The sequence below is a fragment of the Zonotrichia leucophrys genome, chromosome 5 (genome assembly GCF_028769735.1).
Source record: "Zonotrichia leucophrys gambelii isolate GWCS_2022_RI chromosome 5, RI_Zleu_2.0, whole genome shotgun sequence".
Classification (NCBI taxonomy): Eukaryota; Metazoa; Chordata; class Aves; order Passeriformes; family Passerellidae; genus Zonotrichia; species Zonotrichia leucophrys.
Genome location: NC_088175.1, coordinates 39,003,054 through 39,029,225, shown reverse-complemented (window position 1 = coordinate 39,029,225; position 26,172 = coordinate 39,003,054). Strand labels below are relative to the sequence as shown.

At 43.7% G+C, this 26,172-nt stretch overlaps 1 protein-coding gene across 3 annotated transcripts in view; it reads left to right on the top strand.

Annotated features, from left to right (window-relative positions):
• The window catches only part of LRP5 (LDL receptor related protein 5), a 125,231-nt gene extending 123,875 nt beyond the window's left edge, over positions 1-1,356 (top strand). For all 3 annotated transcript variants that reach the window (XM_064714694.1, XM_064714695.1, XM_064714696.1), the window contains exons 22-23: positions 387-484; positions 992-1,356. In XM_064714694.1, the coding sequence (XP_064570764.1) occupies positions 387-484; positions 992-1,253 (360 nt within the window). In that variant the 3' untranslated portion in view covers positions 1,254-1,356. The remainder of the gene's footprint in view (positions 1-386; positions 485-991) is intronic.
• Positions 1,357-26,172: the final 24,816 nt, after the last annotated feature.

The following is a 26,172-nucleotide window of genomic DNA, read 5'->3' as shown; positions in this document are numbered from 1 at the left end:
GACATTTTAGGGTCTGGGAGTGGAACATATTTTATTTCCAATAGCATCTGTTGAGGATGCTATCAGTCCTTATGTCCAAGGAAGTGCACTCAGATTCACCCAAACTGGGTCTCATTTCCAGCTTTAGTCCAGCCTTCCAGCATAATAACAGATGTGGCAAGGAAGAAAATTCCCTGTACTGAGAACTTTGAAGGCCTGCACAGTACCTAAGTCCAAAGTCTTGTAATGAACATCTGTGATCTTTAAAAATGCATTAACACATCCAAGCAGCTAGGAGAGCAAACTAGAATAAGGATGAATGACATGGTGAAGGCATCAATACTATTTTCAATCTAAATAAAACTGCATAATTAAAATTTCACACTTGTTTTTCCTGTTGTTTCTAGATTTTGAACCCTCCACCTTCCCCAGCTACCGATCGTTCCTTATACAATGCAGAGATGTTTTATTCCTCAAACATTCCTTCAAACACAAGATCTTACAGGTACAGTTCAGATAAAAAGTTTTGCTAAATCTTCTGTTTATCTGCCTTTAGTTCTGGATCTTGTTCAGACTTCATTTAAAAATCTTTTCCTCTGTTAATAAATGACCATTCCAATTATGTACATTATATTGCTATGTAACAGTCCATGAGCATCCCTGTTGGTGTTTTCTGCTCATTCTCTTACCTTAAAACTCTTTCATGAGTAAATCTATTTGTTAGTGACTGGGTTAAGTGGTCATAGTGGTCTCCTCTGGTAGGTTAGGGGCTGGAAGAATGTGGTGCTGGCTGAGGGTAGTTGTGACATTCAAAATTGAAGAACAATTGAAAAACAAGAGTTCAGGTACTTCTTGTTGGATTTCTCTAAGAGTCTGAATGAAGGCTCACATAGTATTAATGAGCAGGCATCTTGGCTGAACACACAGAGCTGTTCAATCTCTTTTTTTTTTCTTCTTTACCCCCCAGATTCCAACTAACGCATGTGCTTTTGTCTTTTTTGGTTTCCTGCAGGCCGTACCTGATACGAGGGATAGCTCCACCCACAACCCCGTGCAGCACAGATGTCTGTGACAGTGACTACACCACGAGTCGATGGAAGGCCAACAAATACTACATAGATTTAAATTCAGACTCAGACCCTTACCCCCCTCCTCCCACACCTCGCAGTCAGTACATGTCGGCAGAAGAGAGTTGCCCTCCGTCTCCTGCCACGGAACGAAGCTACTTTCACCTCTACCCCCCTCCACCCTCTCCTTGTACAGACTCTTCATGACCTCAACAGAAGGAACTTTTCCTGTAAATATTTTAAAATATGAACAGATTTAAAATATATATTTTATGATTTAAAAATAAATCTGGGTGGGAATTAAACAAAACTAAATGTGAATAAAAACGGGTGGGAGGGGTGGGGCTGTGAAAAATTGTACAGAGGAAGAATATTTATAAAATTGATTTTTTTAACTTAATTTCCATTCTTTTGTGCCATATTTGCCTTTTTGAAGTCATGTAAATGACTCAGTCTCCAAAGGATTTGGGGAGGGAATGTTGAAACTTTCTGCATTTTTAAGCCACGTTTTTACAAGCAAAAAGTGTATGTAGTTCTTTTGTTAATGTGAGGCAAGAAAACTAAGTGGCTTGTGGGAAGAAGGTCATTTAAAGAAAGATGCAGGCTTATTCCTAGAGAAAAAAAAAACATTTAAATACAGTTGTTCGTATCATCCCTGCCCCACCAGTGGAAGAAAACATGCAGGATCACAACCCTTAGATGCTCCTGTTTGCAAGTGAGCTGAAGCTTCCCAGCAGAGCTTGAGGGCCAAGACCTGAATTTCAAACCTCCCTCTCCATCTGCTCAGCATTGACCTGAAAGAACATTTCTCTTGGCCAAACCTTCCAGGTTAACTGAACCCACAGGCATCACGTCCTACCTCGTGGCAGTGGCACTCTGCACATGGCAAATTCTGTAACTGATTCAGGCTAAATAAGATCAGTCCTAAAAAACTTGCTTTAGGCCCAACCAGTTCCTTGCCAGACTGGGTGGATGGTAGCAGAAGCAGTTGTACTGACCTATGGGTGACAGCAAGGGTCACGTTTAAAGTGGTATTTAAGCTAAGAGAAAGGCCCAACAAACTGCAGATTTGCTCAGACTCACCATTTTAATAGTGATGCAACCAAGCTCCTTAATCCTTCCCTATGAAGCTTTGGTAACTGTCTGGGAAGAAGTTGTAATGGTCAGCTGCTTCTTAAAACAGTGCAAGTTTTCTTTTTCTCAAAAGTCCTGTAATCACTGTGCCAGGTTTCTGAGGTACTCACCCGTGCTGACTTGATCAGAGAATTGCTTCATCTCTTAATATTCATTTTCCAAAGTGGAACAAAATGGTCACTTGTATTCAAATGAGGAAAATTGTTTGGGTTTCAACTGGTGTTTGTAGAAAAATGGTATCTACATGGCTCAAATCAAAAATCAGTTTAGCCATCTCATAAAAATATGCCACATTATTCAGATTTAGAAATAGATAGAAAAAAGAACAGAAGAAGGAGAAAAGACAAGTATTTCTTTTCTATTCATGTTGATATAAAAATTATTAACTTGTACAAACTGCTCAAGACATTAGGATCAACAAAGTGCTTGTTTCCATTCCTACCAAAAAAAAAAAATTAGAGAATGGGGGAGCTAGAATTATTCTCTTTCAAATTCAGATGACAAATTTTTGTTTTAATTGCTCTTTCTCTGTAGCAAAAGGCATTGGGTATTGTATGGCACTTTATAAATTCAGCACTGGTGATGATAATGTGAGTGGCTGCTTGGGACATCTGAGGGAAGTCCTGAATATGCAAACTTGCACCTGTTTCTGCAGCTGCTCAGTAACAGATGTGTTGGGCCTTCAACAGCTTTAATATTGATGGCAATAATGAACATTTTTTTCTTGTTTGAACTAAAATTGTACTTGGCTTTGGGTCTTTTTAGCAAGTTATTTGAGAGCACATCAGAGGAACCCTATAACTCCAGGAGAGAGGTCTTTGTTGTGGTGGTGGAAGGGCTGGGACCACAGTGTTCTGATCCACTTTGTGTTTTCAGATTTGTTAGTCCAGATCTGTTCTTCCTGTCTGCGTATTTCAAGAACAGGATTTGTGCTGTCACTGGTGTGTTACTAAAACTCCTAAAGTAGCTTTTACTACCTTCGTGTCTAAATTTTTACTTGAGAGATTAAGCACAAAGAGGATGTGCTTTTTTTCATAGAGAAGATTACAGAAATGGAGTTGAAGAATGAGTTCTTTCCTCATCCCCTATCAACATTAGCAATTTTGTACTATGCTGTGATGGGCAAGGTCATAGTTTGTTACTCTTGGTGTGACTTAGCCAATCTCTGAACTGATGGTTTGGTGAAAGAAAGCAATTCTCATGTGATCATATTTCAACTATCTAAATTAGGAATATACATCCCCAGGATATTTTATGTGCCACATGAGTTGTATAAAAGAGTATTTGTTCTGCATTACAGCAGTTGGTAGTCGAATTTCATATCATACATAATTTTCTGCTTGATAACTATTCACTATTTATAATGAATTCATTAGTTGTTTCATGTCATAGCTTAGAGATATACCACATTAATTTTCTTCTATTCCTGTGATTACAGAGGAATGGATGCAGAATTACTCAATTTTTTTTCATTAAACCACTGATCTTTTTTAAGAGCCATAACTATTAGAATCCTAACCACTTCATCTGAAGATTTGTATCCTATTAGAAACATTAGAATCGAGTCCAAGAAAATTAGCATTTTTACTGAGAGCTGAACTACCTAAAGAGTCGCATTCTTTTGGAGCTTAGGTCTTAAGAAGGAAGGAAGCATTTGCTGGATTGGGTGAATTAAGTGTTCATTTTTATTTTAGTTGAACATTCATAGCTTCTTGCTGTTGATGTTTGCTGAGGAATTGCCTTCTCTGAGGCACTTGAATTTTGGTGATGAAAATCAATACACTGCTCCATATTACTGACACTAAAAGCCTTTTCCAAAAAAAAATTTGTATACAAATTTAGCATCTTAACATTTAAATACTAAATATTATTTTTGATTGCTGTGGACTATATACTTTAAAAGGAATACTGCACTCCAGGTGTTAGAAAAGACCAGGAAGAAAATCCGAGCAATAGGAACTACTTTTTTCCAGAATATCCCCACTGTGTTCTTAGTGGTTTCCATCCTGTGAACTTTCAGGCTAAATCATAGAAAATAGGTGCTGTTTTCTTCTAGATAAGGATGGGAGTAGGATGCAGGGCATAAGAGAGTGCATATGAGAAATTCTGGCAGTTGAGGGATGAATAGGAAATGTGGAGGGGAAAGTTGCCTTTTGGTGAGGCTTAAGCATGGTTTTAATAACTCGGAAGTTTTCTGTGAGAAAGCTGACTGAAGTATTTTAGGAGTTCTACCCTAGGAACCTGCAGAGGGGTACATGTGATTCACCTACCTGTGTGAGCTTGTGAGTACTTGAATCAGTGTTTTCAACCACTACTTTCCAAGCCCATTGTGACTGCATATTAGCACTTGAAACAGCTCAGGATGTAATAAGGAATGGTGTCTGGAGAGCAGCCAGTGATGGGCAGGTTCTGTGTCAGGTGTAAAGGACAGATGGCCCAGCAGAGAGCCCCTTACCTGTCCTGCAGTGCTGCCATGACAGCAGCCACTTGGGTCCTGCCTCCTGTAGAATTTGTCCCATCTGCAGGGCAGGTGTAGCAGCAGTGTGAGGCTGTAAGGTAAACTGACAAGTAATCATCTTTGACAGTCAAGGATTCCTTCATTTCAAGGTAAAGTTTTTGAAATTATAGCTTGACTCAAGCTATACTGGTCTATAGCCACTGCACCTTTAAATTTTAATAACTAGAGATAGTGAATTTGTTCTGGATGAGTCAAAGGAAACTTCATGAGTACTATCCCAGCTGCCTTACTTAGATTTCTTACTCAGATTTCTTCTGTCTGGACAGATCACTAGAGTGCACTTAGGCTAAGATTAAGCTAAATCCATATGTATGACAAATAATAATTTCTTCAGGATAGTGTTATAGTACAAAATGCTCTGTGTCTAAAAATGAGATTATGCCATTATCAGCATATTCTAAAGAGGAAGGCAGAAATGAGTGGGAAACAAAATTCTTTTGAAAAAATTGAATTGATTTTCAGTAATAAGCCTTCATTTCTGTGGTTTGCAAAGATACAGGCACTTCCCTAAAAGTTCTGATTCCTTTCAAAGTAACAACAAAATTCCCTGTTCCCTCAATACCTGTTTTACAGACCTAGGATGGGCTTTCTGGAAATCTCCAGGCTTGTTTACCCTAGATCTGTTTTCCACCTGGTATCTAGAACGTCATGTGCAAGGCCCAGGGCTCATGATGTTCTCTCCATTTTTATGCCAACTGGTGCCTTTGGATTCTGGGGTTTTTGACATTCTGATGCTGTGTGCACAGCAGTGGAAAAGGATTTGGAAGCAGGAGCACTCAAGTAAGAGCTGGTAACTCTGGGCTGATGTCACTCCTTGGTGGCCTGCAGGGCCAGATCCCTTTGCTGGGAGGGCTCTTGTGCTGCCCTTCCTCAGAGCCACTCCAGCATGTTGTGCTACTTCACAAGTGTGCTCAGTTAAACATCGCTAAAGTTGTGTGTCCTGTTGGCCTCAAGCATTTTTGGAAGCAGATCTCTTCTGTAATTTTGTTGGGGTTGATGTTGAGTCAGTCCAAATGAGTAACTGTGCTTACAGTTGTACTACAAATTATATCCATTAATGTTGGGAAATGAAAACAGAAGGCAAGCACTTTCCCAATAATTAGTACCATGCCTGGCACAGAGCCCTGAACTGGAAGCAGCATATTTGCTGTTACAGTGCTGAGGGAGATTTTGTAAAGGTCCATGCTTGGAGAGAGCCTTAGACAAGCCACAGTCAAAGATAACTGTTTCCAGCTCAGTCATTTGGTGGTTGTTGTGTGTTGGGACTCAATTATGAATTATAAGTAGAGTCCTCCTTGTAAGTTTGTCTTGTCTGTAAGAGATTCATGGAAGGCTGAATCCTACACTCAGAGAGGAGTCTGCTGTTTCTGCTGCTGTTCCCTTAGGTACTGCAACACTTCCTGTTCATCACTGTATATAAAAATCCATTTCTACAGAAGTTGTAAGTTTAGCTAAACAGCTTAAGGTATTTACTGCACATGAAAATAAATATTTAATAGGCATAGATGTTTTCAATTCTGTTAGGTCTTCTGCCTCTCCTTCCTGAGAACTTACTCTAGATTTTCTAAAGGGTGATTTTCTTTGTTTATTTTGAAGTTGGCCAGCTATGCTGTGGGCTTTTTCACATAAAATCATACTCCCTGTAAGGAAATAAAACAAAGGAAAAATTTATTTTAAGTCAATGTTAAGCCTGCTGATAGGAATGATGGAAACCAGTCTGATATGTCTTCTGCATTCCACAACAAAATCCTTCAAAATGCCGTGTCCTGACATGCTGACAGTGCTCCCAACCACCTGTGACAAGCTGCAACACCCTGGCTGTTCCCAGCTGAATCACAGCCCCTGTGCAGCCCACCTCTGGAGGCAGGGCCGGCTCCTCACCAGCCAACACAGGATCCTGGTGGAGAGAAGATCACAATGACAGTTCCTAAACGGGTCGGTTTATATCGACAAAATACATGCAGAGGATGTGCTTGGAAGGGCTTGTCAGAGGAGAAAAGCAAGTTTGACAGCTCCGGTGCCAGACTAACTCAGCGCCATTGACACCTCTGGAAAGCGAGTGCTCCCACTGATGCACCTTTCTGTAGATAAGGATGGGGCCGCTCTGGTGCCAGCATTCCTGCCTGGCTGCTTGACAAAGGGAGCCACATTCCCGTTTGGTTTGTACAGACATCCTGCAGCCTGGAAGTAGTTGTACATGGAATTCATCAGCCTGTGGAGGCAAAACCAAGTGTTGAAAGCAGGAGGACAGCTGTGGAAATTTGGGGGATCATAAACACGACTCTAACCCAGACTGCTTTCCTACTCACCTACTTGTATGGCAATTGCTGCTATTGTAAATGTACAGGAATATACAAAGAGTACCAAGAAATTTTATATAACCCACACATAATCTTTTTATATTTATATTAAATTGTGTATTCTGCAAACAGCCTAATAATTACAGCTTTATATGTGTATCATTTTGTAGCATTTCTTACCTCAAAAGACAACCAAACCCAATACTTCAGTGCCTTGTGTATTTTAAACAGATTAACATATAAACTGGGGGGGGAAATGTAGATTGTACTCGGCTGGTTTTAACAAAGCTTTGTATTACTGTTAGGGTTCTCTTCGGTTAAAATACATACAGCCACAACTTGTGGGACTAACTGAAAGTTTACCATTTTGGAGGTTTTTTTAGAGCATGCATGTTTTGAATTTGTAATATATTGGAGTTTCTCTCAAATGCATTCTTTCAAGTTAAAGTTAACTTTGATTTATATATTCATATCTATTTCAACAGACATCCCAATACCTGTCAAAAATACATAGCATTTAAAAAATAATGCCAGTAACTGATATTTACATGCTTGGGGATTAAATTAATGCTGTTTTCAGCATGTCTCAATTTTCGTTGGCGCCATAAAATCTTTATTGTGTTACTGAAAGTCTTTATCAATTATTTTGCCAAGCATGGCCTTCTAACACACAAATTACTTGGTAATAGTGTTGTGAAAAAATCTTTGGGGCTGTCATCACTTCAGACCATTGTATGTTAACAATTTTCTGGTCATGAAACTGCAATGTTTCTTTATGTTAACAAAACCAAAGGCTTGTTTGAAGTAACTGGTATTTTGTATAAATATTTGTACAGATAACAGACTCTGCTTTTGTACTATAGATTATGTGGATTTTGTTTTATAATAAATGCTTTAAAAAGAAATGCTTAGCAGCTGTTTTATGAGCAAAGCTGTTTCATCACCTAGAGTAGAGACAACCAGCCAGTATCACAACTGTTTTAGAGACTATTTAAGATAAGGACAGTGCTGTCTCCTTGGCTTTAGTTTTAAAATGTGCAACAACAGTGAGAGCTGGAAAGCAAATCACCTTTAGAATTAGAGTTGTTAGCTACAGAACTTACCACAAGTTTGTCAGCAACATGATGTTACAAAAATTGTTACACTATATAGGAACAATCTCAATTGTTCTGACTAGGCCAGATTTGATCTGTGTTTTTTTAAATTTTAATATATCTGTTAAATGGATGCTGTAGGATGTCAAAGTAAAATTTTAAATAGTGACTTTTTTTTTATGGGGAACATACTTGAAAACTAGTTCTATTGAGTCTAGTTTTGTCTTGATTTGTGCAGTCGATATTGGTGGTCTCAGATTTGTGAGATTTAACCTAGAAATCAAAATGATTTTTAGTGGAGATACCCCTTCCCCTGCATGCCAGTTAGATGGGACTCAGACTGAAGTGTTCCTGAGCAGTCATCAGCAGTCATGGTGAAGTCCAGTTCTGTTCCTTCTGATTTTTCCAGTCTAGAGAAAAAAATAGAGCATACACATGCAGAGACCTGCTTGTTTCCTACAAATTTCTTCCAGGTTTTCCATTATACTGAACCAGAAAATGTTGAAAGATTTTTTTCCTCTTAGTCACATTATCATTGCTAATAATGCTTTAATAGAAATGCAGTCTGGAGCAGCCATATGATGACAGCCTACACCTAGTGATTTATACCATCACTGATTTGGATGGATTTGTAGCTTGAAGGAAAATGACAATTCTGAACTTCTGCTGCTCTGCTTAGCCTGGAACAGGCCTTCCATCATCCTATTGTGTCAGAGAAGTACAGAAAGATTTTTAGGGTTTCATATGACATGAAGCAGAACAGCCCCACTCTTCTTTCTGGACCTCCTGGCTGGAGCTAGGCTTTCTCTCCTGTAAGATGCACAAGGTCCTCTTGGAGTGGACTCTGTCTGACACTGGCTGGTGGCAGGGAGGTGTCTGATACACACAATAATACAGATTTCTGCACAGCATACAGACTCCTCCAGTGCCTTAATCCCAGATGTTTCTTGAAACCAGAGGACACAGTATTTTCTTTTTGCTTGAGAAAAGTTTGCTCACCTGTCTGAATGGTGAATTTATATTCCCACCTTACACTCCCACAACTTACAGATTTCTTAATGTTGTAATTGAGAAATAAAGCTCTGGTACATCATTTGTCTGAACACAATCTGAATACATTCCCAGGTCTGTACCTGTGGTCACAGGGAAGAGTGCCCAATTCCAAATCCACCTGATCTTTTGCGAAATTGCCCCAGCTGTTACTGTCTGTGGTGGGGCAGAGCAAAGTGTTTGGCTGATTTTGTGCAGCATCATTGAGGATTGAACTGAATAACTGTGTCTGGATGTGCCAGGAAGTGGCTAAAGTGGTTGAAATACATTCTGCCACAGCATGGGTGGCTCACAGCTGCACTCAAGAACAGCCTGGTCCTGACCTATTCAGTTCCATGGGTCTCCTTCCATGGTTTATGTCAGCCTCAAAAGCTTCCTACACATGGTGGTTGCTCCGAAAGACAAAGTAACTAATGCCCTTCCTTTCTCCTCCCTTCTCCAGGCTTTTATTGCTGAGCTGACATTGTGTCACATGGAATATATCACTTTGGTCAGTGTGGGGGGCATCCCCTCCCAAGATCCTGGCCACCCCCCAACCTAGTGGTGAGGAGTTACTGCTGGAGACAGCACTGGTGCTGTTGGGAGCACTGCTCAGGAGCAGCCAAAACACCAGCGTGTTACCAACAATACCGTGCACAGCACCGTGAGAGCTGGCCTGGCAACATCAGCTCCAACACTGAGCCAGCTGTGCCCACACGCTGCCAAAAACCCATGTGGAGTTTTATGGGGAGGAGTTCGTGTGAAACTAATGCTTTTTAGGACAGATATGTTGCTTTTCACCCACCTGTGCTCTGAGGGGTTTAATGCAGGTTGCCCTGTGAGTGAAAGGCTAGGGAATGGTGGGGCAGCCTTTGAGGCCATGGGTGGTGCTGCAGAGAGCAGGGTGGAGGGAAGGCAGTGCATGTTGTGTGGGCTCAGCAGCAGCAGCGCTGCAGCAGGAAGGCAGTGCATGCTGTGTGTGTTCTGCAGCAGGAAGGCAGTGCATGCTGTGTGGGTTCTGCAGGAGCAGCGCTGCAGCAGGAAGGCAGTGCATGCTGTGTGTGTTCTGCAGCAGGAAGGCAGTGCATGCTGTGTGTGTTCTGCAGGAGCAGCACTGCAGCAGGAAGGCAGTGCATGCTGTGTGGGTTCTGCAGCAGGAAGGCAGTGCATGCTGTGTGGGTTCTGCAGGAGCAGCGCTGCAGCAGGAAGGCAGTGCATGCTGTGTGGGTTCTGCAGGAGCAGCGCTGCAGCAGGAAGGCAGTGCATGCTGTGTGGGTTCAGCAGCAGCAGCGCTGCAGCAGGAAGGCAGTGCATGCTGTGTGGGTTCTGCAGGAGCAGCGCTGCAGCAGGAAGGCAGTGCATGCTGTGTGTTCAGCAGCAGCAGCACTGCAGCAGGCTGCCCACATCCCTGCTGACAGCACACAGCCTTCCTCTGAGGAGGGCAGGTGGTTGCTGGAATCTGCTCAGAAAGCACAGAATAAAAGAGGGTTGGTGTGCACAGGAGCCAATGCTGTTGTGGTTTTAGGCATCACAAAAATTCACTTGTCTATAATTAGGACTGGAGACAAAGGCAGCATCTGAAAAGTGGAGGCTTGATGAGCCAGGCTAATTGCTGGACTCTGAGCATATTGAAGAAATGAAGGGAGGATTGCAACTGCAAGAGGTATTGCCAGATCAGCTGGCTAAGATCACAGCTACAGTGAAGATTAGGACAAGGAATTTACTTGGGTCTGCCCAGTTTATGTTTTGATGAATCCTTCACAGAACACAACAGCTGGAAGGGGCATGGCAAGGGCAGGATAACGTCTTGAATTTCCTTGTGCAATTAGAGATTAGTCCCTTGTCTGTAATTAACATGAATAGTAAATAGGCTTGAAGCTGGAATGGCTTTTGGAATAGAAAAAAATCAACAGTTTACATATATTCTGGACAGCCTGCAAAGACAGGATCTTGGCTTGCCCTAATTGGGGTTAATGCCTTCTGTCACAGTTTCCCAAAGGCAAAGCTACTTTGGCAATAAATCTGATTTGAGGGCTAGCAACAATTTTGACAATCTATTACTTGGGGACCAGTGTTTGTTACTGAACTTTGCATGGCCTAGAGGGCTATAAGAAAGATTCATGAGAACAGGGACAATGCTTTCCATTGTATTTTAATTTGGCTTACCAGGCTATTGTTACAGGTTTAATTAGGACTTAATTCTTAGGCAATTTCTCTCATAGCTATCTGAATTCCTTCTAGGTTGTAAGGATACAAATTTAGTGCTTATGCTCATTTTACTGTAGTCATTGTTCACAGGCAGTCACTAAAAATGAGAACAGAATTGGGCATCAGGCTTCAAAGGTTTGTCAATTCCAATGCTATACATAGCCTGCAGCATTTGGAAGGGTTGATATCCTCAGCTTCTCTTTCCTGTTGTAGGTGGTTGTACCAAAAGCCAGGTGCTGGGAACAACAGAGTGGCAAGTGTTCAGTAGCTGGATTCCCTGCATCCAGACCAGACAGAAATGCTCAGGTAGGGGGGAGCTCATGAGCTGAGGTGCTGTCCTGATTTAGGAATGGGACTCTCCAAGTCAGTGCCCCCACCAAGACAGCAACAATAGTGCAACAAAAGTGTAAAAAAGTGAACAAAGAGGAGGTGATTTACATGCACAGCTTGCCTATGATGGTGGAAGGCTTCCCTCTGTCTGCCACACTTTTCCCTAACTGGAAAAGAAATCCTTTCTTCTCAGAAGTAAGGGAAAAACAGAAAAAGGGAAAAAAGTTCCCTTCCCATTCAGTTCCCATTCCTTCTTGTTAGTGCCTGATAAGCTACAGGAGCCAGCAATAAACTGGAGCCCAGGTGTTTTACATTTCTCAAAGTGAATATTAAGCTTAGCCCTTACAGGAAGGTTAATAAGTAATCCTGGCAGGTATGTGAGTATTTAATGGATTTTAGTCCTCATTCTTACCCCTTTCCTCTGCAATTTTGGCTGCTCTATCCATGAAACATTGAAGTCTAAAGTTAGAGGTGAAGTAAGCAAGTGGTGAGAGGACCTGTTTGTTACACGGGGTTCCTGGGAACAATGTTACCTGGGGGGTGAATGCTGTGTGTGAACAAACTCAGGAAGAATTAAACAGGGTTCAGGGAAGTTCCAAGTTTAAGAATCTAAAATGTAGAAAGCTGACTGCTTTATCTGTACAGGATGAAGTAGCACACTTCAGTTGAAAGCAGAATGAGAACACACTTGTCTTTACTTGTAAACTTGCTTGGAGGACCAGAGCTGAAAAATCAGGAATTGGTGATGAATGAGATTGAGGAATATGTGCATCCTGTCCTAAATTGGGCCTCGTGAGAGATCCTGTGTTTTATCTCATTTTACAAGTTGGTATCTTGTTTCCATCTAGAACTGAGGGTAGGTTTTGTGAATTGAGCACTTGAAGAGTCTAGTTTATTTCCAGATCCTGCTGGATTTCTAGAGATGCAGCCAACAAGGAACCATTTAGAATCCCATCTTCAGTCTTGTTCCACAAGAATTTCTCAAAGGTTCGGCCTTGTAAACACAGTAGCAGGTGTAGGGACAAAATCTTCTCAGTCTTACAACAGAGGATTGAATTTCATTGCCATGAGTGTATTTAAGGTTGGGGAAGAAATACCTGAAGAAGCACAGGGTGGCTTTTCAGCTTGCTCACAAAAAAAAAAAAAAAAAAGTGTGGGGAGAAGGCAGATGTCAAAGGAACAATGTCTTCCAGTTTTGCTAAGAGGTTTTGTTTCTGGCTAGAGAAAAGTAAATGACGGTCATTTTTAAAGGAATTTTCATTTCCTTCATATGTTCTGTGTCATTTGAGGTTGTTTAAAGCACTTTAAATTACAGTATATTTTGAAGGTGGATTAGTGTTTTCAAATTTATTTATTTATTTTAATTGGAGTGGCATGTTCTACTCTCACATTTTTATGTCAACCACTTCTGGTTTTTGGAAACTGTCAAATTATATGCAGCCTCCCCCGTGCCCAATACAGGGGGACAATTACTGCCCTAATCCTCCTGGCCACATCTGACATTCATGGGGAGACATCTATGTTAAAATATACATTAATACTTCAGAGCTTAGTACTGAGCAAAGCCACAAGGTGGCACAGTCATCTGCTCTGAACAGTTGCTCACCAAACTTCATTTCCCAAAATTAACACGGCTCCAGAGCTTCCCTTCTGGGGGAGAAAAAAGAAAGAAAATAAAGTCCTTATAGCACTTGTTTGCAGAAACACCTGCATTTGTCAAGGGCATAGCAAAGATTTAGCAAAACCAGGAAAAAGCAGAGCAGGAAAGGGAATCATCAGCATATCTGTCATTTTCTCTTTTCTTCTTGCCTGCCATGGGGTAAGTGCAGACACTTGGAGCTACTTCTGTTTGCTGACTGAGTGCTGTTTGACAGTAGGTGGAAATAATTTCTCTCATGTAGACTGTTTTCTTTGTCTTTGTCCTGGTTTAGGGCAAGTTTGGGAGAGAACAAGAAATAACTTGTCTCTAATAAAAATATGCCAGTGCCCAACCTGTGCACAGACGTCCTGGTCCTTTGGGCGGGAAGAGCCAGTGTTTTGCTGTTTACTTCTGAAAGGAAAGACACCAGGCAATGATGCATCTTTGCTTGGTGTTAAAAAGTTCTGACAATTGATCCTTTTGGTGTTGTTGAAAATAGTTATTTGTCTATACACATATACACACACATTTTCTTCCCCGTCCCTCACTTCTGTACTGTCCCTCTTTGGAGGTTATGTATATAAAATTGCTATGTGTACTATATCTCTCTAGATAGATATTTATAATTTCTACATATGCTTAGATATGAGTGCTTGGGAACCCTGAGGAATTAACTATCCTTGACTCTGTTGAATTGAAATCAACCCCAGGATATATGCCAAGCCAGATTCTCGTGTAGAAAATGTACATTTACTCCCCTGTTCATCACTTCTGTACTGTCCCTTCTTTGAGCTTTGCTCCGTGCCACAGGCTTAAGTGGCTGTGCTGAGCCTCCTGTCCTTTGTGAAGCCTTTGTTCTGGGGGCAGATCAAACCTCAGGGACACAAGAATGGTTCTCTAGGGTCCCATGGCTGCTGCAGGGGCTGGCAGAGCTGGAAAGAGCCAGGCTCAGGGCTGGGTGCTTGCAAATAAGGTGTCCAAGCAAAGCCTGCTCCAAACTGTGCTACTTATCAGTGGCAGAAGTCCAGAGTTTAATTCAACAAGAATGAGATCAAACTTCTAGAACTGCTTTGCTTTTCCTGTCCAGAGGGCAGAGATTTACTTTGGGTGGCCTTTCTCTCTGTAGCTGATGAAATACCTGGAGCCTTCCTCCTCCTTGCATGGGAGATCAGAAGTTTGAAATGTCTGTCAACTCACACCCTGCACATGAGGCATATGGGATTTCAGCAGCTGATGACCTAAATGAGAACACGTGAGTAGTTAGAACTCAGTGTCTACTCCTGGCCCCTGCTGTGAATTCCTTCTGTACATTGTGTGGGCTTGCACCACTGAACTTCACCAAATGTCTAAAATGCTGCAGCAGTGTGTCAGCATGGGCATATTATATTCTCAGTCCCTGCCACAGGCTGAGGTGCCTGAGCACCTTCACCTGGGCTGCTGCAAGGGGAAGCACTCACTTCCCTTCCTGTAGGACCACCACTAGCAACAAGAGGTAGGACTGCCCCAGGAGAATGGATCTGTTTTGTGACAGCTCGAAGTTAAGATGAAAAAATTAGTGAAAGGGCATCTCCACTGCATCATTTTTCTCCGATCACTGTGCATCTTCCCCTGCCCTGCCAGAGTCTGACAGAGCAATTATATTCTTGATCAAAACATGCCACCTGCTGTTTGTCAGAAGGGAGACATGTATAGTCTATAAAGCCAGTGCATAAACTAGCCAAACTGGAAATGTATTTGCATTGCAAAACCAGACAAAAGTCCTGGGTGCCACAGGTTAGAGTCTCATCCTGGCCACCATACCAAAATCACCTGGCAACCTTGCACTCTTAGAATTATAGAATCATTAAGGTTGGAAATGGTCTACAAGTAATAGACTTAAACCATTAGCATAGAACTACTGCGTTCACCACTAAACCTTATCCCAAACTGCTGCATCCACATGCCTTCTGATGGTGATTCCAGCCCTTGCCTGGGCAGCTTGTTCTAATGCCTGACAACTCTGTCAGTGAAGACATTTTTCCCAACATTCAGTCTAAACCTTCCCGGTTGCAGCTTGAAGCAGTTTCCTCTTGTTCTGTCACTTGTTACTTGGGAGAAGACATCAACTCCCACCTTGTGACAACCTCTCTAGACGGATCAGATCCTCCTGAGCCTCCTTTCTCCAGGCTGATCATCCCCATCCCCCTCAGCTGCTCCTCAGAAGACTTGTGTTCCAGACCCTTCTCCAGCTTTGTCACCCTTCTCTGGACTCACTCCAGTGCCACAATGTCTTTCTTGCAGTGAGGGACCCAAAACTGAACTCAGGATTCAAAGTGTGACCTCACCAGTGCTGAGTACAGATCCTTTCCCTAGTCCTGCTAACCACACTGTTTCTGGTGGCCAAGGATGCCATTGGCCTTCTTGGCCACCTGGGCACTGCCGGCTCATGTAGTTCCCCAGATCCTCCTTCCAACCCTTCCCTGTCTGGGCATTCCAGTTGCTGACTGCAGTCAACTGGGAGCCCCCTGGTTCACCAGGACAGCTGACAAATGGTTGGAAGTGGCTTGGCAAACTCTTCCAGCAGCTCCTTCAGTGCCCTTGGGTGGATCCTATCAGGGCCCATAGCCTTGTGTATGTCTAGGTGTGTAGCAGGTCACTGACCTCTTCTCCTGAATTTTGAGGGCTTCATTCTGCTCCCCATCTCTGCCTTCCAGCTCAGAGGGCTGGGTACCTGGAGAACAACTGATCTTGTTATTAAAGACTGAGGCAAAGGAGGCATTAAGTAGCACAGCCTTTTCCACATCCTTTGTCACTGTTGATCTGCAAGTCTGCAAATGCTGTGGGCCAGCAAGGCCAGAGCCTGGACAACCTTGCAAATTGCTGCCTCCCATCCAGAGCCAAAGCATGCAATTGGCCCTGCCTAAAACAGCCACAGTGCAAGCAAACACCCCTGCTGCCTCCAGCTGAAAGTTCCTAACACGGGGCAAGGAAGAGTCTAGCCAAGACAGCAAAACTGCTGGTGAAGCAGATTACAGGGCAACACCCAATATCTGCTTCATAAGAGCAGTGATAACAGAGGAGGCCCCTGGGAGGAACCACTGCCCCTGTGAAAGGGAACGTTCCCAATGGAGACACCATAACCTGCTTTAACTTTTGGTCAGCCCTGAAGTGGTTGGGTGGTTGTGAGAAGGAGGTGCGGTGTCCTGGGACTTTTCAGCTGGTACCTGGGCCTGGATGCTTTTGGGATGCTGTTGAGCTGACTTTCTGTAGCACAGAGGCAGAAGTGCAGCCCTCTTTGATGTTGTGTATGCAGTCCTGCCCCAGCAATGCCTCCTCCGTTGTCTGCCTGTTGCTGCAGAGTGGTCCCCACGGTCCTAAAGGAGCCTGCAGGACAGCCACAGGTCCTGGAAGGGACCATGTGCTCTGCAGAGACGGAGGGAGGGAAGAAGGGGTTAAAGGACAGAGGGAGGGACGGCTACATTAACAGATGTCCAGGGCTGAAAAGTAGGTCACCTATTTCTGCCTCGGGGGGGTGATTGAAAATCGACACTACATCAATGCACAAACAAAGCCGAGTAACACAGCAAGGAATGAGCCTTAGAAGCCTGACAGAAATCCTCCAAGTACACACACAGCTCTCCTAACACACCATACAGAGCTATTAATTGAGACTAATTTTAAAAATATACACATAAATGTATATACAATCACACAAGAGGAGGGACTAACGAAAAAAATTGAATGAAAAACACCATATAAAAGCACAATTTAACTTATTATCCGTGTGCAAGGCTTGAACAGATGTTCCAGGTTTTTCTTAGCAGCCTTATGCACATTATTTAGCCCTAAACTCTCAAGGCTAAGTACTAGTTCTGATTGATGGCTTTGTGAGTCCTTGTAAAAAAGACACTTGCAAACACTTCTGAGCTTGTGGTCCTCAGTGTGCCTGTGTCTCTCTTAGCATGAAAAGTTTCCAGAGCATGACTGAAGCAGGTCAGGTGGTCTCTGCAAGGCACTCCCTTCCTCAGATGTTGAAATTACAGGAACAGCTAATTGCAATCACCTACACTTTTCACGAACCTAATCCCATGCTGTGAGGGCAAGAAGGTCAGGACAGATGGGATGAGAAGGAGATCAGATACAGGAAATTATGTGGGTTTCTCCAGTCAGGTCAGGGTAGAGTCATTAAGTATTTATATTCTCTAATTTATTAAAAAAAAAAAATTGATGGATGTAAAATCAGCCCTAGCACATAATGATCACTCCTGACACCAAGAATAAAAGCTATTGGACTCACTGAAACACAAAAGATCTTTCTGGTAGTAAAAAAACAATGGACTCTTATTATTTTGTATAATTTGTTCAGAAAACAGAATATTTCTGAACTTTTATAGATTTTTAAATGCCTTAATGAGAAACTTCTGAAATACTTTAAATGCTGCAGAAAACATATGGGTGGGGGCTTATCTGTTTGGGGTATCACAGTTACCGGGCACTCTTCAGAGCTCTCTGGTGTGGGATGGTCTAAGCACAGTTTAAGAACTCTTCATTGATGTCCTATTTGTTTCACACCAACAGTAAAATAACTTTTTGGAAAGAAGCTGTCAGATAGAATCCTCAAACACGATGAATTAAATCAGCTATCTAAAATCCAGACTTGGAGGGGGACTCAGGGAGTGTTACACATTTGCTAGTCAAGTCCTTGGTGAGATCAATTGAGTTTGAAGATATTTGTTCTCAGGCAGGGGCTGAAGAACTACCCTTGCATTCTGACATCTGTCTTGACCCATCCTAAGGTTAGTTCAAGCTCTGCTGAGCCTGGATATGGCATCCATAGTGTGCCTGTGCCACGTTCCTAATTTAAAAAGGCTTAAAAAGGATTGTCAAGTGGGTCCTGAGGTCTCTGCAAGGCGTTTCCTATCTTAGAGAAGGGAACTACCTGCAGCGGTAATTGCACTTACTCAGACTTTTTAGCAGCCTAATCCCTTTGACAGGCACTCCTCATCTTTGCATACGTATTCCACACCAAGAGGGCAGCAGGTCAGGACAGATCAAAGAGAATGGGGCTGAGATAAAGAAAGCATCTTAATTTTCCTTGAAGTACTGTGAAGGTTATTTTTCCACCTTGGTTTTTTTTGCTCATTTAGTCATTGTAGTTCTCAAAAGATGGGTCAGCTGATCATAGTGGTCCTTCCCGGCACTGAGACAGGGAAACATCTTCCTTTGTTGTTTCTTACCCAATGCAACAATTGGTTAAAACCAGTTTGACTCTGTATTTCAAGGTTGCAGTACTTAAACTATGTACAAGTTTTCATCTTGACCAGTTTGGGGGAATGATACACCCTTTTTCATGGTGGAGTTGAAGGCAAAGAAAGAAAAGAGAAAGGAAAAGCTTAAAGCAAAAATAGCCTGCAACTGCTGCTTATGACATGCACCTGATTAGATGACTGTGTTCACAAGTTTGCCTGGATAATCCAGCCTGTTTCTATCATCTCCTTCGGTCCCTTCCTACCATTTCACAGAAACTCAGCAGTTACCAGGCAGCTGTATCATGGCTGGTTGGGAAATGACACAATATATGCACTTTGCACGCTTGAAAAGCACCTTTATTTCCCTAGGAGAAGTACCATGAAGGTAATTTCTCTAACTTGTTTTTCCTCTGTGCTAGTTTAATCAGCTTAGCTATTAAAAGATAACATGGGCTTAGGACTATCATTAGACCAGAGTGGTCATGTGGTTATGCTGGTAATTAGTGCTGTTGCTGAACAGTGTGACATTTTTTTAATAGGTAACTACATAATAAAACCAGTACCTAGTGCACAACTAATGAAGCAAGAGAAAAAGGAACACTCTCTCTCCTGAGATCTGTATTCAAGTACTTGTCTAGCAGCTTTCTTCTCTCTTTTCTCTTCTGTCATATTAGTATCTCTATCAAAAGCATTTAAGTGCTTGAAATGGGATTAAGACACTGCAGTCTAAAATTGCAGCCCTGCAATCCTCCTGCTCAGCTGCACTGTAATCTTTAAGGTATCAAAAAATCCCTGGGAGTGGCCTGAGAGGGTCAGACAGGTGACATCTGAGTCATGGTGCAGAAGCTCTGTATCATTTGCCATGAGTCCCCAGGAGTTCAGTTTGGACGGGATGGTCAGCATCCCAAATACTAGCCCTACTTCCAGGATACTGGACTCCTTACAGCTCAAGAGTCCTTAGGTATGTTTTCTTTTGAAGCACAGCCAGAGAGAAAAGAAATGGAGATGGGTGCTCCTTTTATACAACAGTCTTAATGAGGCTGTGATATAGCTCCCTTTGCTATGGCAATTTCAACCCACACCTCCCAAATGTACCCATTATCACCAGATTACAAACTCTCCTGGGGTGGGAAGGTGCTGCCAGGCCCCTGCCAGGTCAGTTAGGAGCAGAGAAGGATGAGCAGTGCTGTACACCAGTCATCCAAGACAATGTCTCTGCACCTGCACTGGGTGCTGCACGCGTATGTTGTTTAATGGATGTTAAATTAAATTCTGCTCACCTTTATGCCTAGACTTGGCTTTCAGCCTCAGATGCTCGTTGGAAACTACACATTATTTCTTCTGCTTACAGTACACACTCTGTTTTATTACTAGGGCATAGTTTGGCTCTGATGTTAATAACTGATGTACCCAGGTCTTCCCCTGTTCCCCATGATTCCTAAGTGTTATGTTTGGATGGGAGATAACCTCCAACCCTTTTATCTGGACAAAATAACCAAAAGGCTCAAGGGAAAGCACCCTGCATATATGTGGGGACAGTGGTAGCACCAGGACCTAATGTTTAGGATCATTAGGCTTCCATTTCTTCACCCATTTTCCCATGTAATGAGGTTTATGAAGTTGCCAACAAATTATGTCAAATTGCCTTTTGACCATGCCCTCACCAATCACTGTTTCCTCTGCTCTTTAAGAAAATGGATGGGAAGAAATGGGTGCTTTGCCCATACTGCTGGCACATCTTGCCAACCTTCAGCATCCTCCTAGAAAAAGAGAGGATCCATCCCAAGAGCGATGGGGTTGGTTAGTCAGGACAGCTTTCCTGTGCAGCCACCCAGCAGGCTCCCATTCCTGCATGCTGGGCCCACACTGTGCACTTTGCTGGCAGGTCAGCAAAGTTAACAGGTTGTGTCTGCTTCTTGCTGCCAGGTGATATGCCATTGATTGATAGTTCTGGGCAGCTGGGAGAAAAGGATGACAACACTGATATATGCTCTCCCATGGAGATGGAAGGGGGCTGGCCAAAGCTCTCAAGTGAAAACAAAATGGGTTGGTGCCAAAACCTCCCTCCATGCCTGTGTTCTTTCCAGCAGGGCCACAGACATGGTGTGGAGATCCAACCCTACTCCCCAGCAGCTTTGCCTTAGAAATGCTAATAGGATCAATGCTTGAAATGAGATTAGAAAACTGAACTTGAACATTTTGTTTCAACTAAATGGATCAGCTTGTGAGTCTAGTGCAGCCAAACATCCATGTTGACCCTCAGGAGCATAACCATGAAGTTATTGTTCAGAAATTCCCCTTCTCTCTTAAAGCTACTTAGTTTTCGCAATTTTAATAAGATGTTGAGCTAAACATAAAATCATTAAAATTCTTTAATAGGCTTTATTCTCTCCTGAACTATAAGATGAACAATGGATTTTATAAGGGCTAGAGGAGTTTCTGGCTTGGCTGACCTTATTCTACAAATATTCTTTCAGTGTTAACAGAGATGGGACTCTTGTGCAAGGCATGCAATTGTCCCTCTTTTTCTGTGTCTGTTTCCTACATGTAACATGTCAGTGCTCAGAAGATTGAACCCCAACCAGATTAAAAGAGGTTAAGCTATGACTTCATTTTATGCCTGAGCTGACTGAACAGCCAGATATCACCACTGGGGAGGTTCAGCTCCAGACTTGTGCGCAGGTGTTCCCATTGCCTTGCAGGCACTGGCGCTTCCCTGTGCGTGTGGGAAACCCAAGTCTGCAAGCTGGGTAAACTGGAAACAAACAACCCCTCATAGGGTCCCTCAGCTGCCCTGGGGGGACAAAGGGAAGACAATGTGTTGGTAGGGACAGGACTATGGTTGTGTTGGCAGAGCTGAAGCAGAAACACACCTCACATGCTCATGGTCTGACATTATGGTAAAGCAGCAGCAGCTAATGGTGAAATGCTGCTGAAAGGCTTCAGTCCTGCCTGCCCTCCTCTGCTGTCACATTCAGCAATTGCAGAGCCACAGGACAAGCTGGCTTGGCAGGCTGTGCCACTCTTGGGAAGACAAGTTTGTTCTCCAAGGTGTGGCAGAGCTGCTGAGTCACAGCAAGCCCTAAGAAAGGCTTTCCCTGGCACCTTCAGGGAGCCCACCAGAGCCCACCAGCTCCTGGAGGGAGCACAGCTATGGCTGAGGATTAGAGCTGCACACTGAGGAAACATGCTCAGCATCCTTTGATGGAGGGACAGTGACTGAGAAGGCTGATTATTTGTAATTTTTTTATTTGCCTATCACTTTATGCTGAGGAAGTGGCTTCCTCAAGGGAGTAGAGGAATTAATCAGAAGCACTGTCTCAAAGTGCCACGGGCATCACCAAGTTAAGATACTGACACTTGAAACCCTAGCCTAGTGATTTAGTAAAACACCATCAAGCTTCAGGTCCATTGCCTAAAAGTTAGAGTTCCCCTGCCAGCAATAAAATACTACAGTCACCTGAAGCAGGCTAAGTTTTTGTTTGTGATTTGCCTGTAATCACAGGCACAGGAATGGTGTGGAGATCTTCAGATTAGTACATAACTCCCAGGGAAAAAGGACTGGGCTTTCACTCTTTTGCCTCTGGTTCAGCTTACTGTGTGATGTTGGGCAAGCCTCATAACCTCCCCACGTCCCCCAGCTGTTCAGTAGTGTTTTGAGATTCTCTTTGCAGACATTAAATGTTTCTACCTTGAGGTACTAGTGCCCTGGCATTAGCAACTTATATGGGTAATGGCAGTTCCACCTGGACAGTTGTAGTATTAAAAAATAATTACACAAAATCAAGATTTAGAAATATACTGATAGGAAATCTCTAAAATAAAAACAGGGCCTATGAAGTCCCAAATTTTTCTGGAATTGTGATGGTGGTGATAGGACCCTTGAAAATCAGATATGTGCCAGTGCAAATATTATCCTGCATCTTCTGAGTTGAGATGCATCCCTATTTGCCAGGGCACGTTTGTTCACAATATAGGATGTGTCCACAGCAGCACAGTTTAACACTTAGTTATCTGTGAGAACATGCTTAATATTTACAGGAACTATACTAGGTACCTAACTATTTTACTGTTGTAGCTGTTCTACACCAAGCTATTAATCCTGTCTCCAGATACCAATTTGGTGCTTGTTATATTATATATATGTGTGGATATATGTATTTTATAATCTTATTATCCCTTTAACAACCCACCTGCTCTTCCTGGGGATGCTATTTAACATAGTACACTCATCCATCCATTGTTTAGACCCATTCTTTCCTGTTAAGTCTCTACTCACAATTTCCAGAGTCTTTCCTACACACTGTCATTGACAGCACAAGTAGAACTGCCTCTACACACTTTATATTGTGAAATCTCCATTTATTGTATGTAGTGGTGGTACTCTCTGCTGGAACATCCAAGTGGCATGACATAAACAAAACCACCCCACAAAAAAAACCAGACACAGTGAAAGGAAGGAAAACAAAAAGAAGACAGCCAAAATAAATGTAGAACAAATACAGTCTAGAGAGCTTTCTGGACTGACCACCAGCTGAAATGGTGAATAAAGAAACAATGTCCTGTTTCATGTTGATTGTTTTGAGGATAATCCTTTTTTTCTTTTTTTTTGTACACTTTACTAAACAAATGTGCTTGCATGAAAAAGAAAGCAAAAACCAGGCTGTACACTCAGAGACCTAACTGTGTAACTCTGTGCAGTAGATATCAGCAAATACATTTCATGCTGCTGTTTTTACCATGTGTCTGTGACACATTGAGATCACATGTATCCATAACTGCTGCAGCTCCACTGACTTATTCAGGCAGAATGAGACGATCATGTGTCTGTGCTGGCAGCCAACAATATCCTATTAACAGAAACAACCCACCAGGCTCACAGCTTGGGGAGGGCTTCTGTTCACAGGGGTTGTGTAAAACAGGGATGTTTTACTGAGCAGTAATATACTGATATACTGAAGGGGGGCGAGCACAAGCACAGCCCTTAGTAGGATAAATGCACGCTGCAACTCAGTCTTTGGGAGAAGCAGTAATGCCTGCAGAGAGGACAGGAGCCAAAGCTTGGTCAGCTGGTAGGAAAGACACAGAAACACAAAGAAAGCTGACATTGTGGCCAGCTTTTTATGCAATACGCATTATGAAACCAAGCACCTGAGCAGCTGGCAAGGGTTTCCTGGACAAAGCACAAAGGCCCGGCCACATTAGTCTGTTTGCAGCTATTGTAAATCTGGTAGCTACCTTTTCCTTGGAAGCGTCTTAACCTATCTTTCTGTATTTAGAGAAACCCCAAGCAGCCTATATCCTGTTCTGAAATCTTGAACAGAATTGTGAAGGAGATGATGTGGAGTCCCTTTCATCTGACAAGGACACACACAGAAAGGTAAGCAAAGGCTGTAAATTGTTTACACTGCTATTACACTGACCCTTTGTCCAAACCCCAAGATGTTTTATGTAGAGACATGCTCCCATTAGCACCTTATTCTTGTAGACCAAGGTTTGAACCCATTTCTAGCTTGGCTCACTGAAAAAGGTGCTACTTTCTGCCGCAGCACCCTCAATATTTGTATTTTTGTAATATCACTAGCTTTGTCTTAATGGGAGCAGACCTGCTGATTGTTTTCCAGTAGAATGGAAGTACAGCTGTACTGAGCTTAACTTTGTCAGATGAGCATGTGAGAGATGTGAAGATGCATTATTCACAGTGGAGTTGCTTTATCCTAGACTGCTGATTTAAAAAAACATCTTGTTTTCCTCTCCCTTTGCTACATGAAATCAACACAGTGCTACCCTTCAGTTTTCATGTCCTCTACATGAGAGGCCTTTAAGAACTACCCTAGCGCTAAACTATAATTTCAGTTCTGTTGTTTCTTTCTCCAGTGTAACTAAATAAAATAGTGAGCCCTTGCCTTAAGTAGTCCATGCCCTCTTAACAAGAAACCAGTCAAAACCACATTGAAACCTGACAAAACCCCATCGAAGCCAAGTAAAAGCCCACCAAAACCAGACAAAACCTGTGGACAGCAGGCAAGGCAGGTGCCTGATGGTAACCTGCTGCCCACAGGCGATGTGCTGCTGGCCACAGCTGGGTGGTGTCCAACAGGGACACAAATGTCATCCTGGCAGTGACAGTCTGAAACCAGGGAGGCTGCCCTGAGGGGCCAAGTGGCTCGAGCCAGAGGGGTCACCACCTTTTTGGGCAGAGGTGATTCGGGAGGCTTTGTGAGGGAAGGCCAAAAGCATCCTGGACAGCCAAAATTGTTCATGCCTTTAAGACACAGGGTGCTCAACATGCACCGTGGGTGTTGTGGGGTGCAAGGTGCCTGTTTGGGTGTGTGCCACCTGAGCTTTCCAGCAGGGGCCCTTGCCCGCCGTGCCCAGCCGAGCAGGGCTGCAACAGCAGCAGCCACAGGTGGCAGACAGGGAGCTTTGCCAAGGCTGAGGCACAGCACCCGCCCTGGATCTCACACACGTTCATTCCGGAGTGCTTTGGGCTGTACCAGGAATTGTGTGGCCACAGGACCAGGGCAGTGATTGTCCCCCTGTACTGGGCACTGGTGAGGCCACACCTTGAGTGCTGTATCCGTTTCTGGGCCCCTCACTGCAGGAAGGACACTGAGGTGCTGGAGTGAATGCAGAGAAGGGCAATGGAGAAGGGTCTGGAGCACAAGTCCTGTGAGCAGCTGAGGGAGCTGGGGGTGTTCAGCCTGGGGAAAAGGAGGCTCAGGGGTGACCTTAGCACTCTCTACAACTGCCCGAGAGGAGGCTGGAGCCAGGTGGGGCTTGGCCTCTTCTCCCAGCCAGCAAGCAGGATAGGAGGGAATGGCCTGAAGTTGCATCAGAGGAGGTTTAGATTGGATATTTATTTATTAATTGTCTATATATTGGATGTAGACAATTTCTAAAGTGAAGACATTAGGAAAAATGTCTTCACTTTAGAAATTGTCATGAATTAAGAACAGGCTTCCCAAGAAGTGGTGCAATCAACATCCCTGAAAGTGTTCAAAAAGCAGGTGGAATTTGGGGACATGGTTTAGTGATAAGCAAGGCGGTGTTGCTGGTTGACGCCTGGACTTGATCACCTTAAAGTAGGTCACTTCTAACCTTAACGATCCTATGGTTTTATAAAACACACTCTGCCGCATCTTAGGCGGCGTTGGAGGCCTGACGGGCACGGGCACCTGCAGGAACAGGCGAGTCCCACCGCTGCACCAGGCGGGCACCGCTGGGCCCGCGCACCCGGGCGGGCGCTCCGACACCGAGGGAGGCCCCGGCCCCCCCGCGGCCCCTCGCGCGCCGCCGCCCTGTTGTCAGGCAGTTTGGCGCCCGCGCGCGCCCCGGGGGCGTGGCCCCGCCCGCTGGCCAATGGCGAGGCGCGGCGGGTGAAGCTGCGGGACGGACGCCACCGCTGGCTCCCGCCCCACCCCGCCGCGGCCTCCGAGCACATCGGCTCCGGATTGGACAGAGGGGGTTTATTTTTAAAAGGAATCTGCTTTCTCTATTGGTCGAGGGAGACGCCTGTCAGCGTGACGTTGCCTTGTTGCTAGGCTGGGAAGGTGGGAATCGAGGTGCACCCGCCCCATGCGATGATTGGCCAACCGGAAGCCGATAGCCCGCCGCCGTCCGCGTCCCACCCTGTCGCAGTCGCG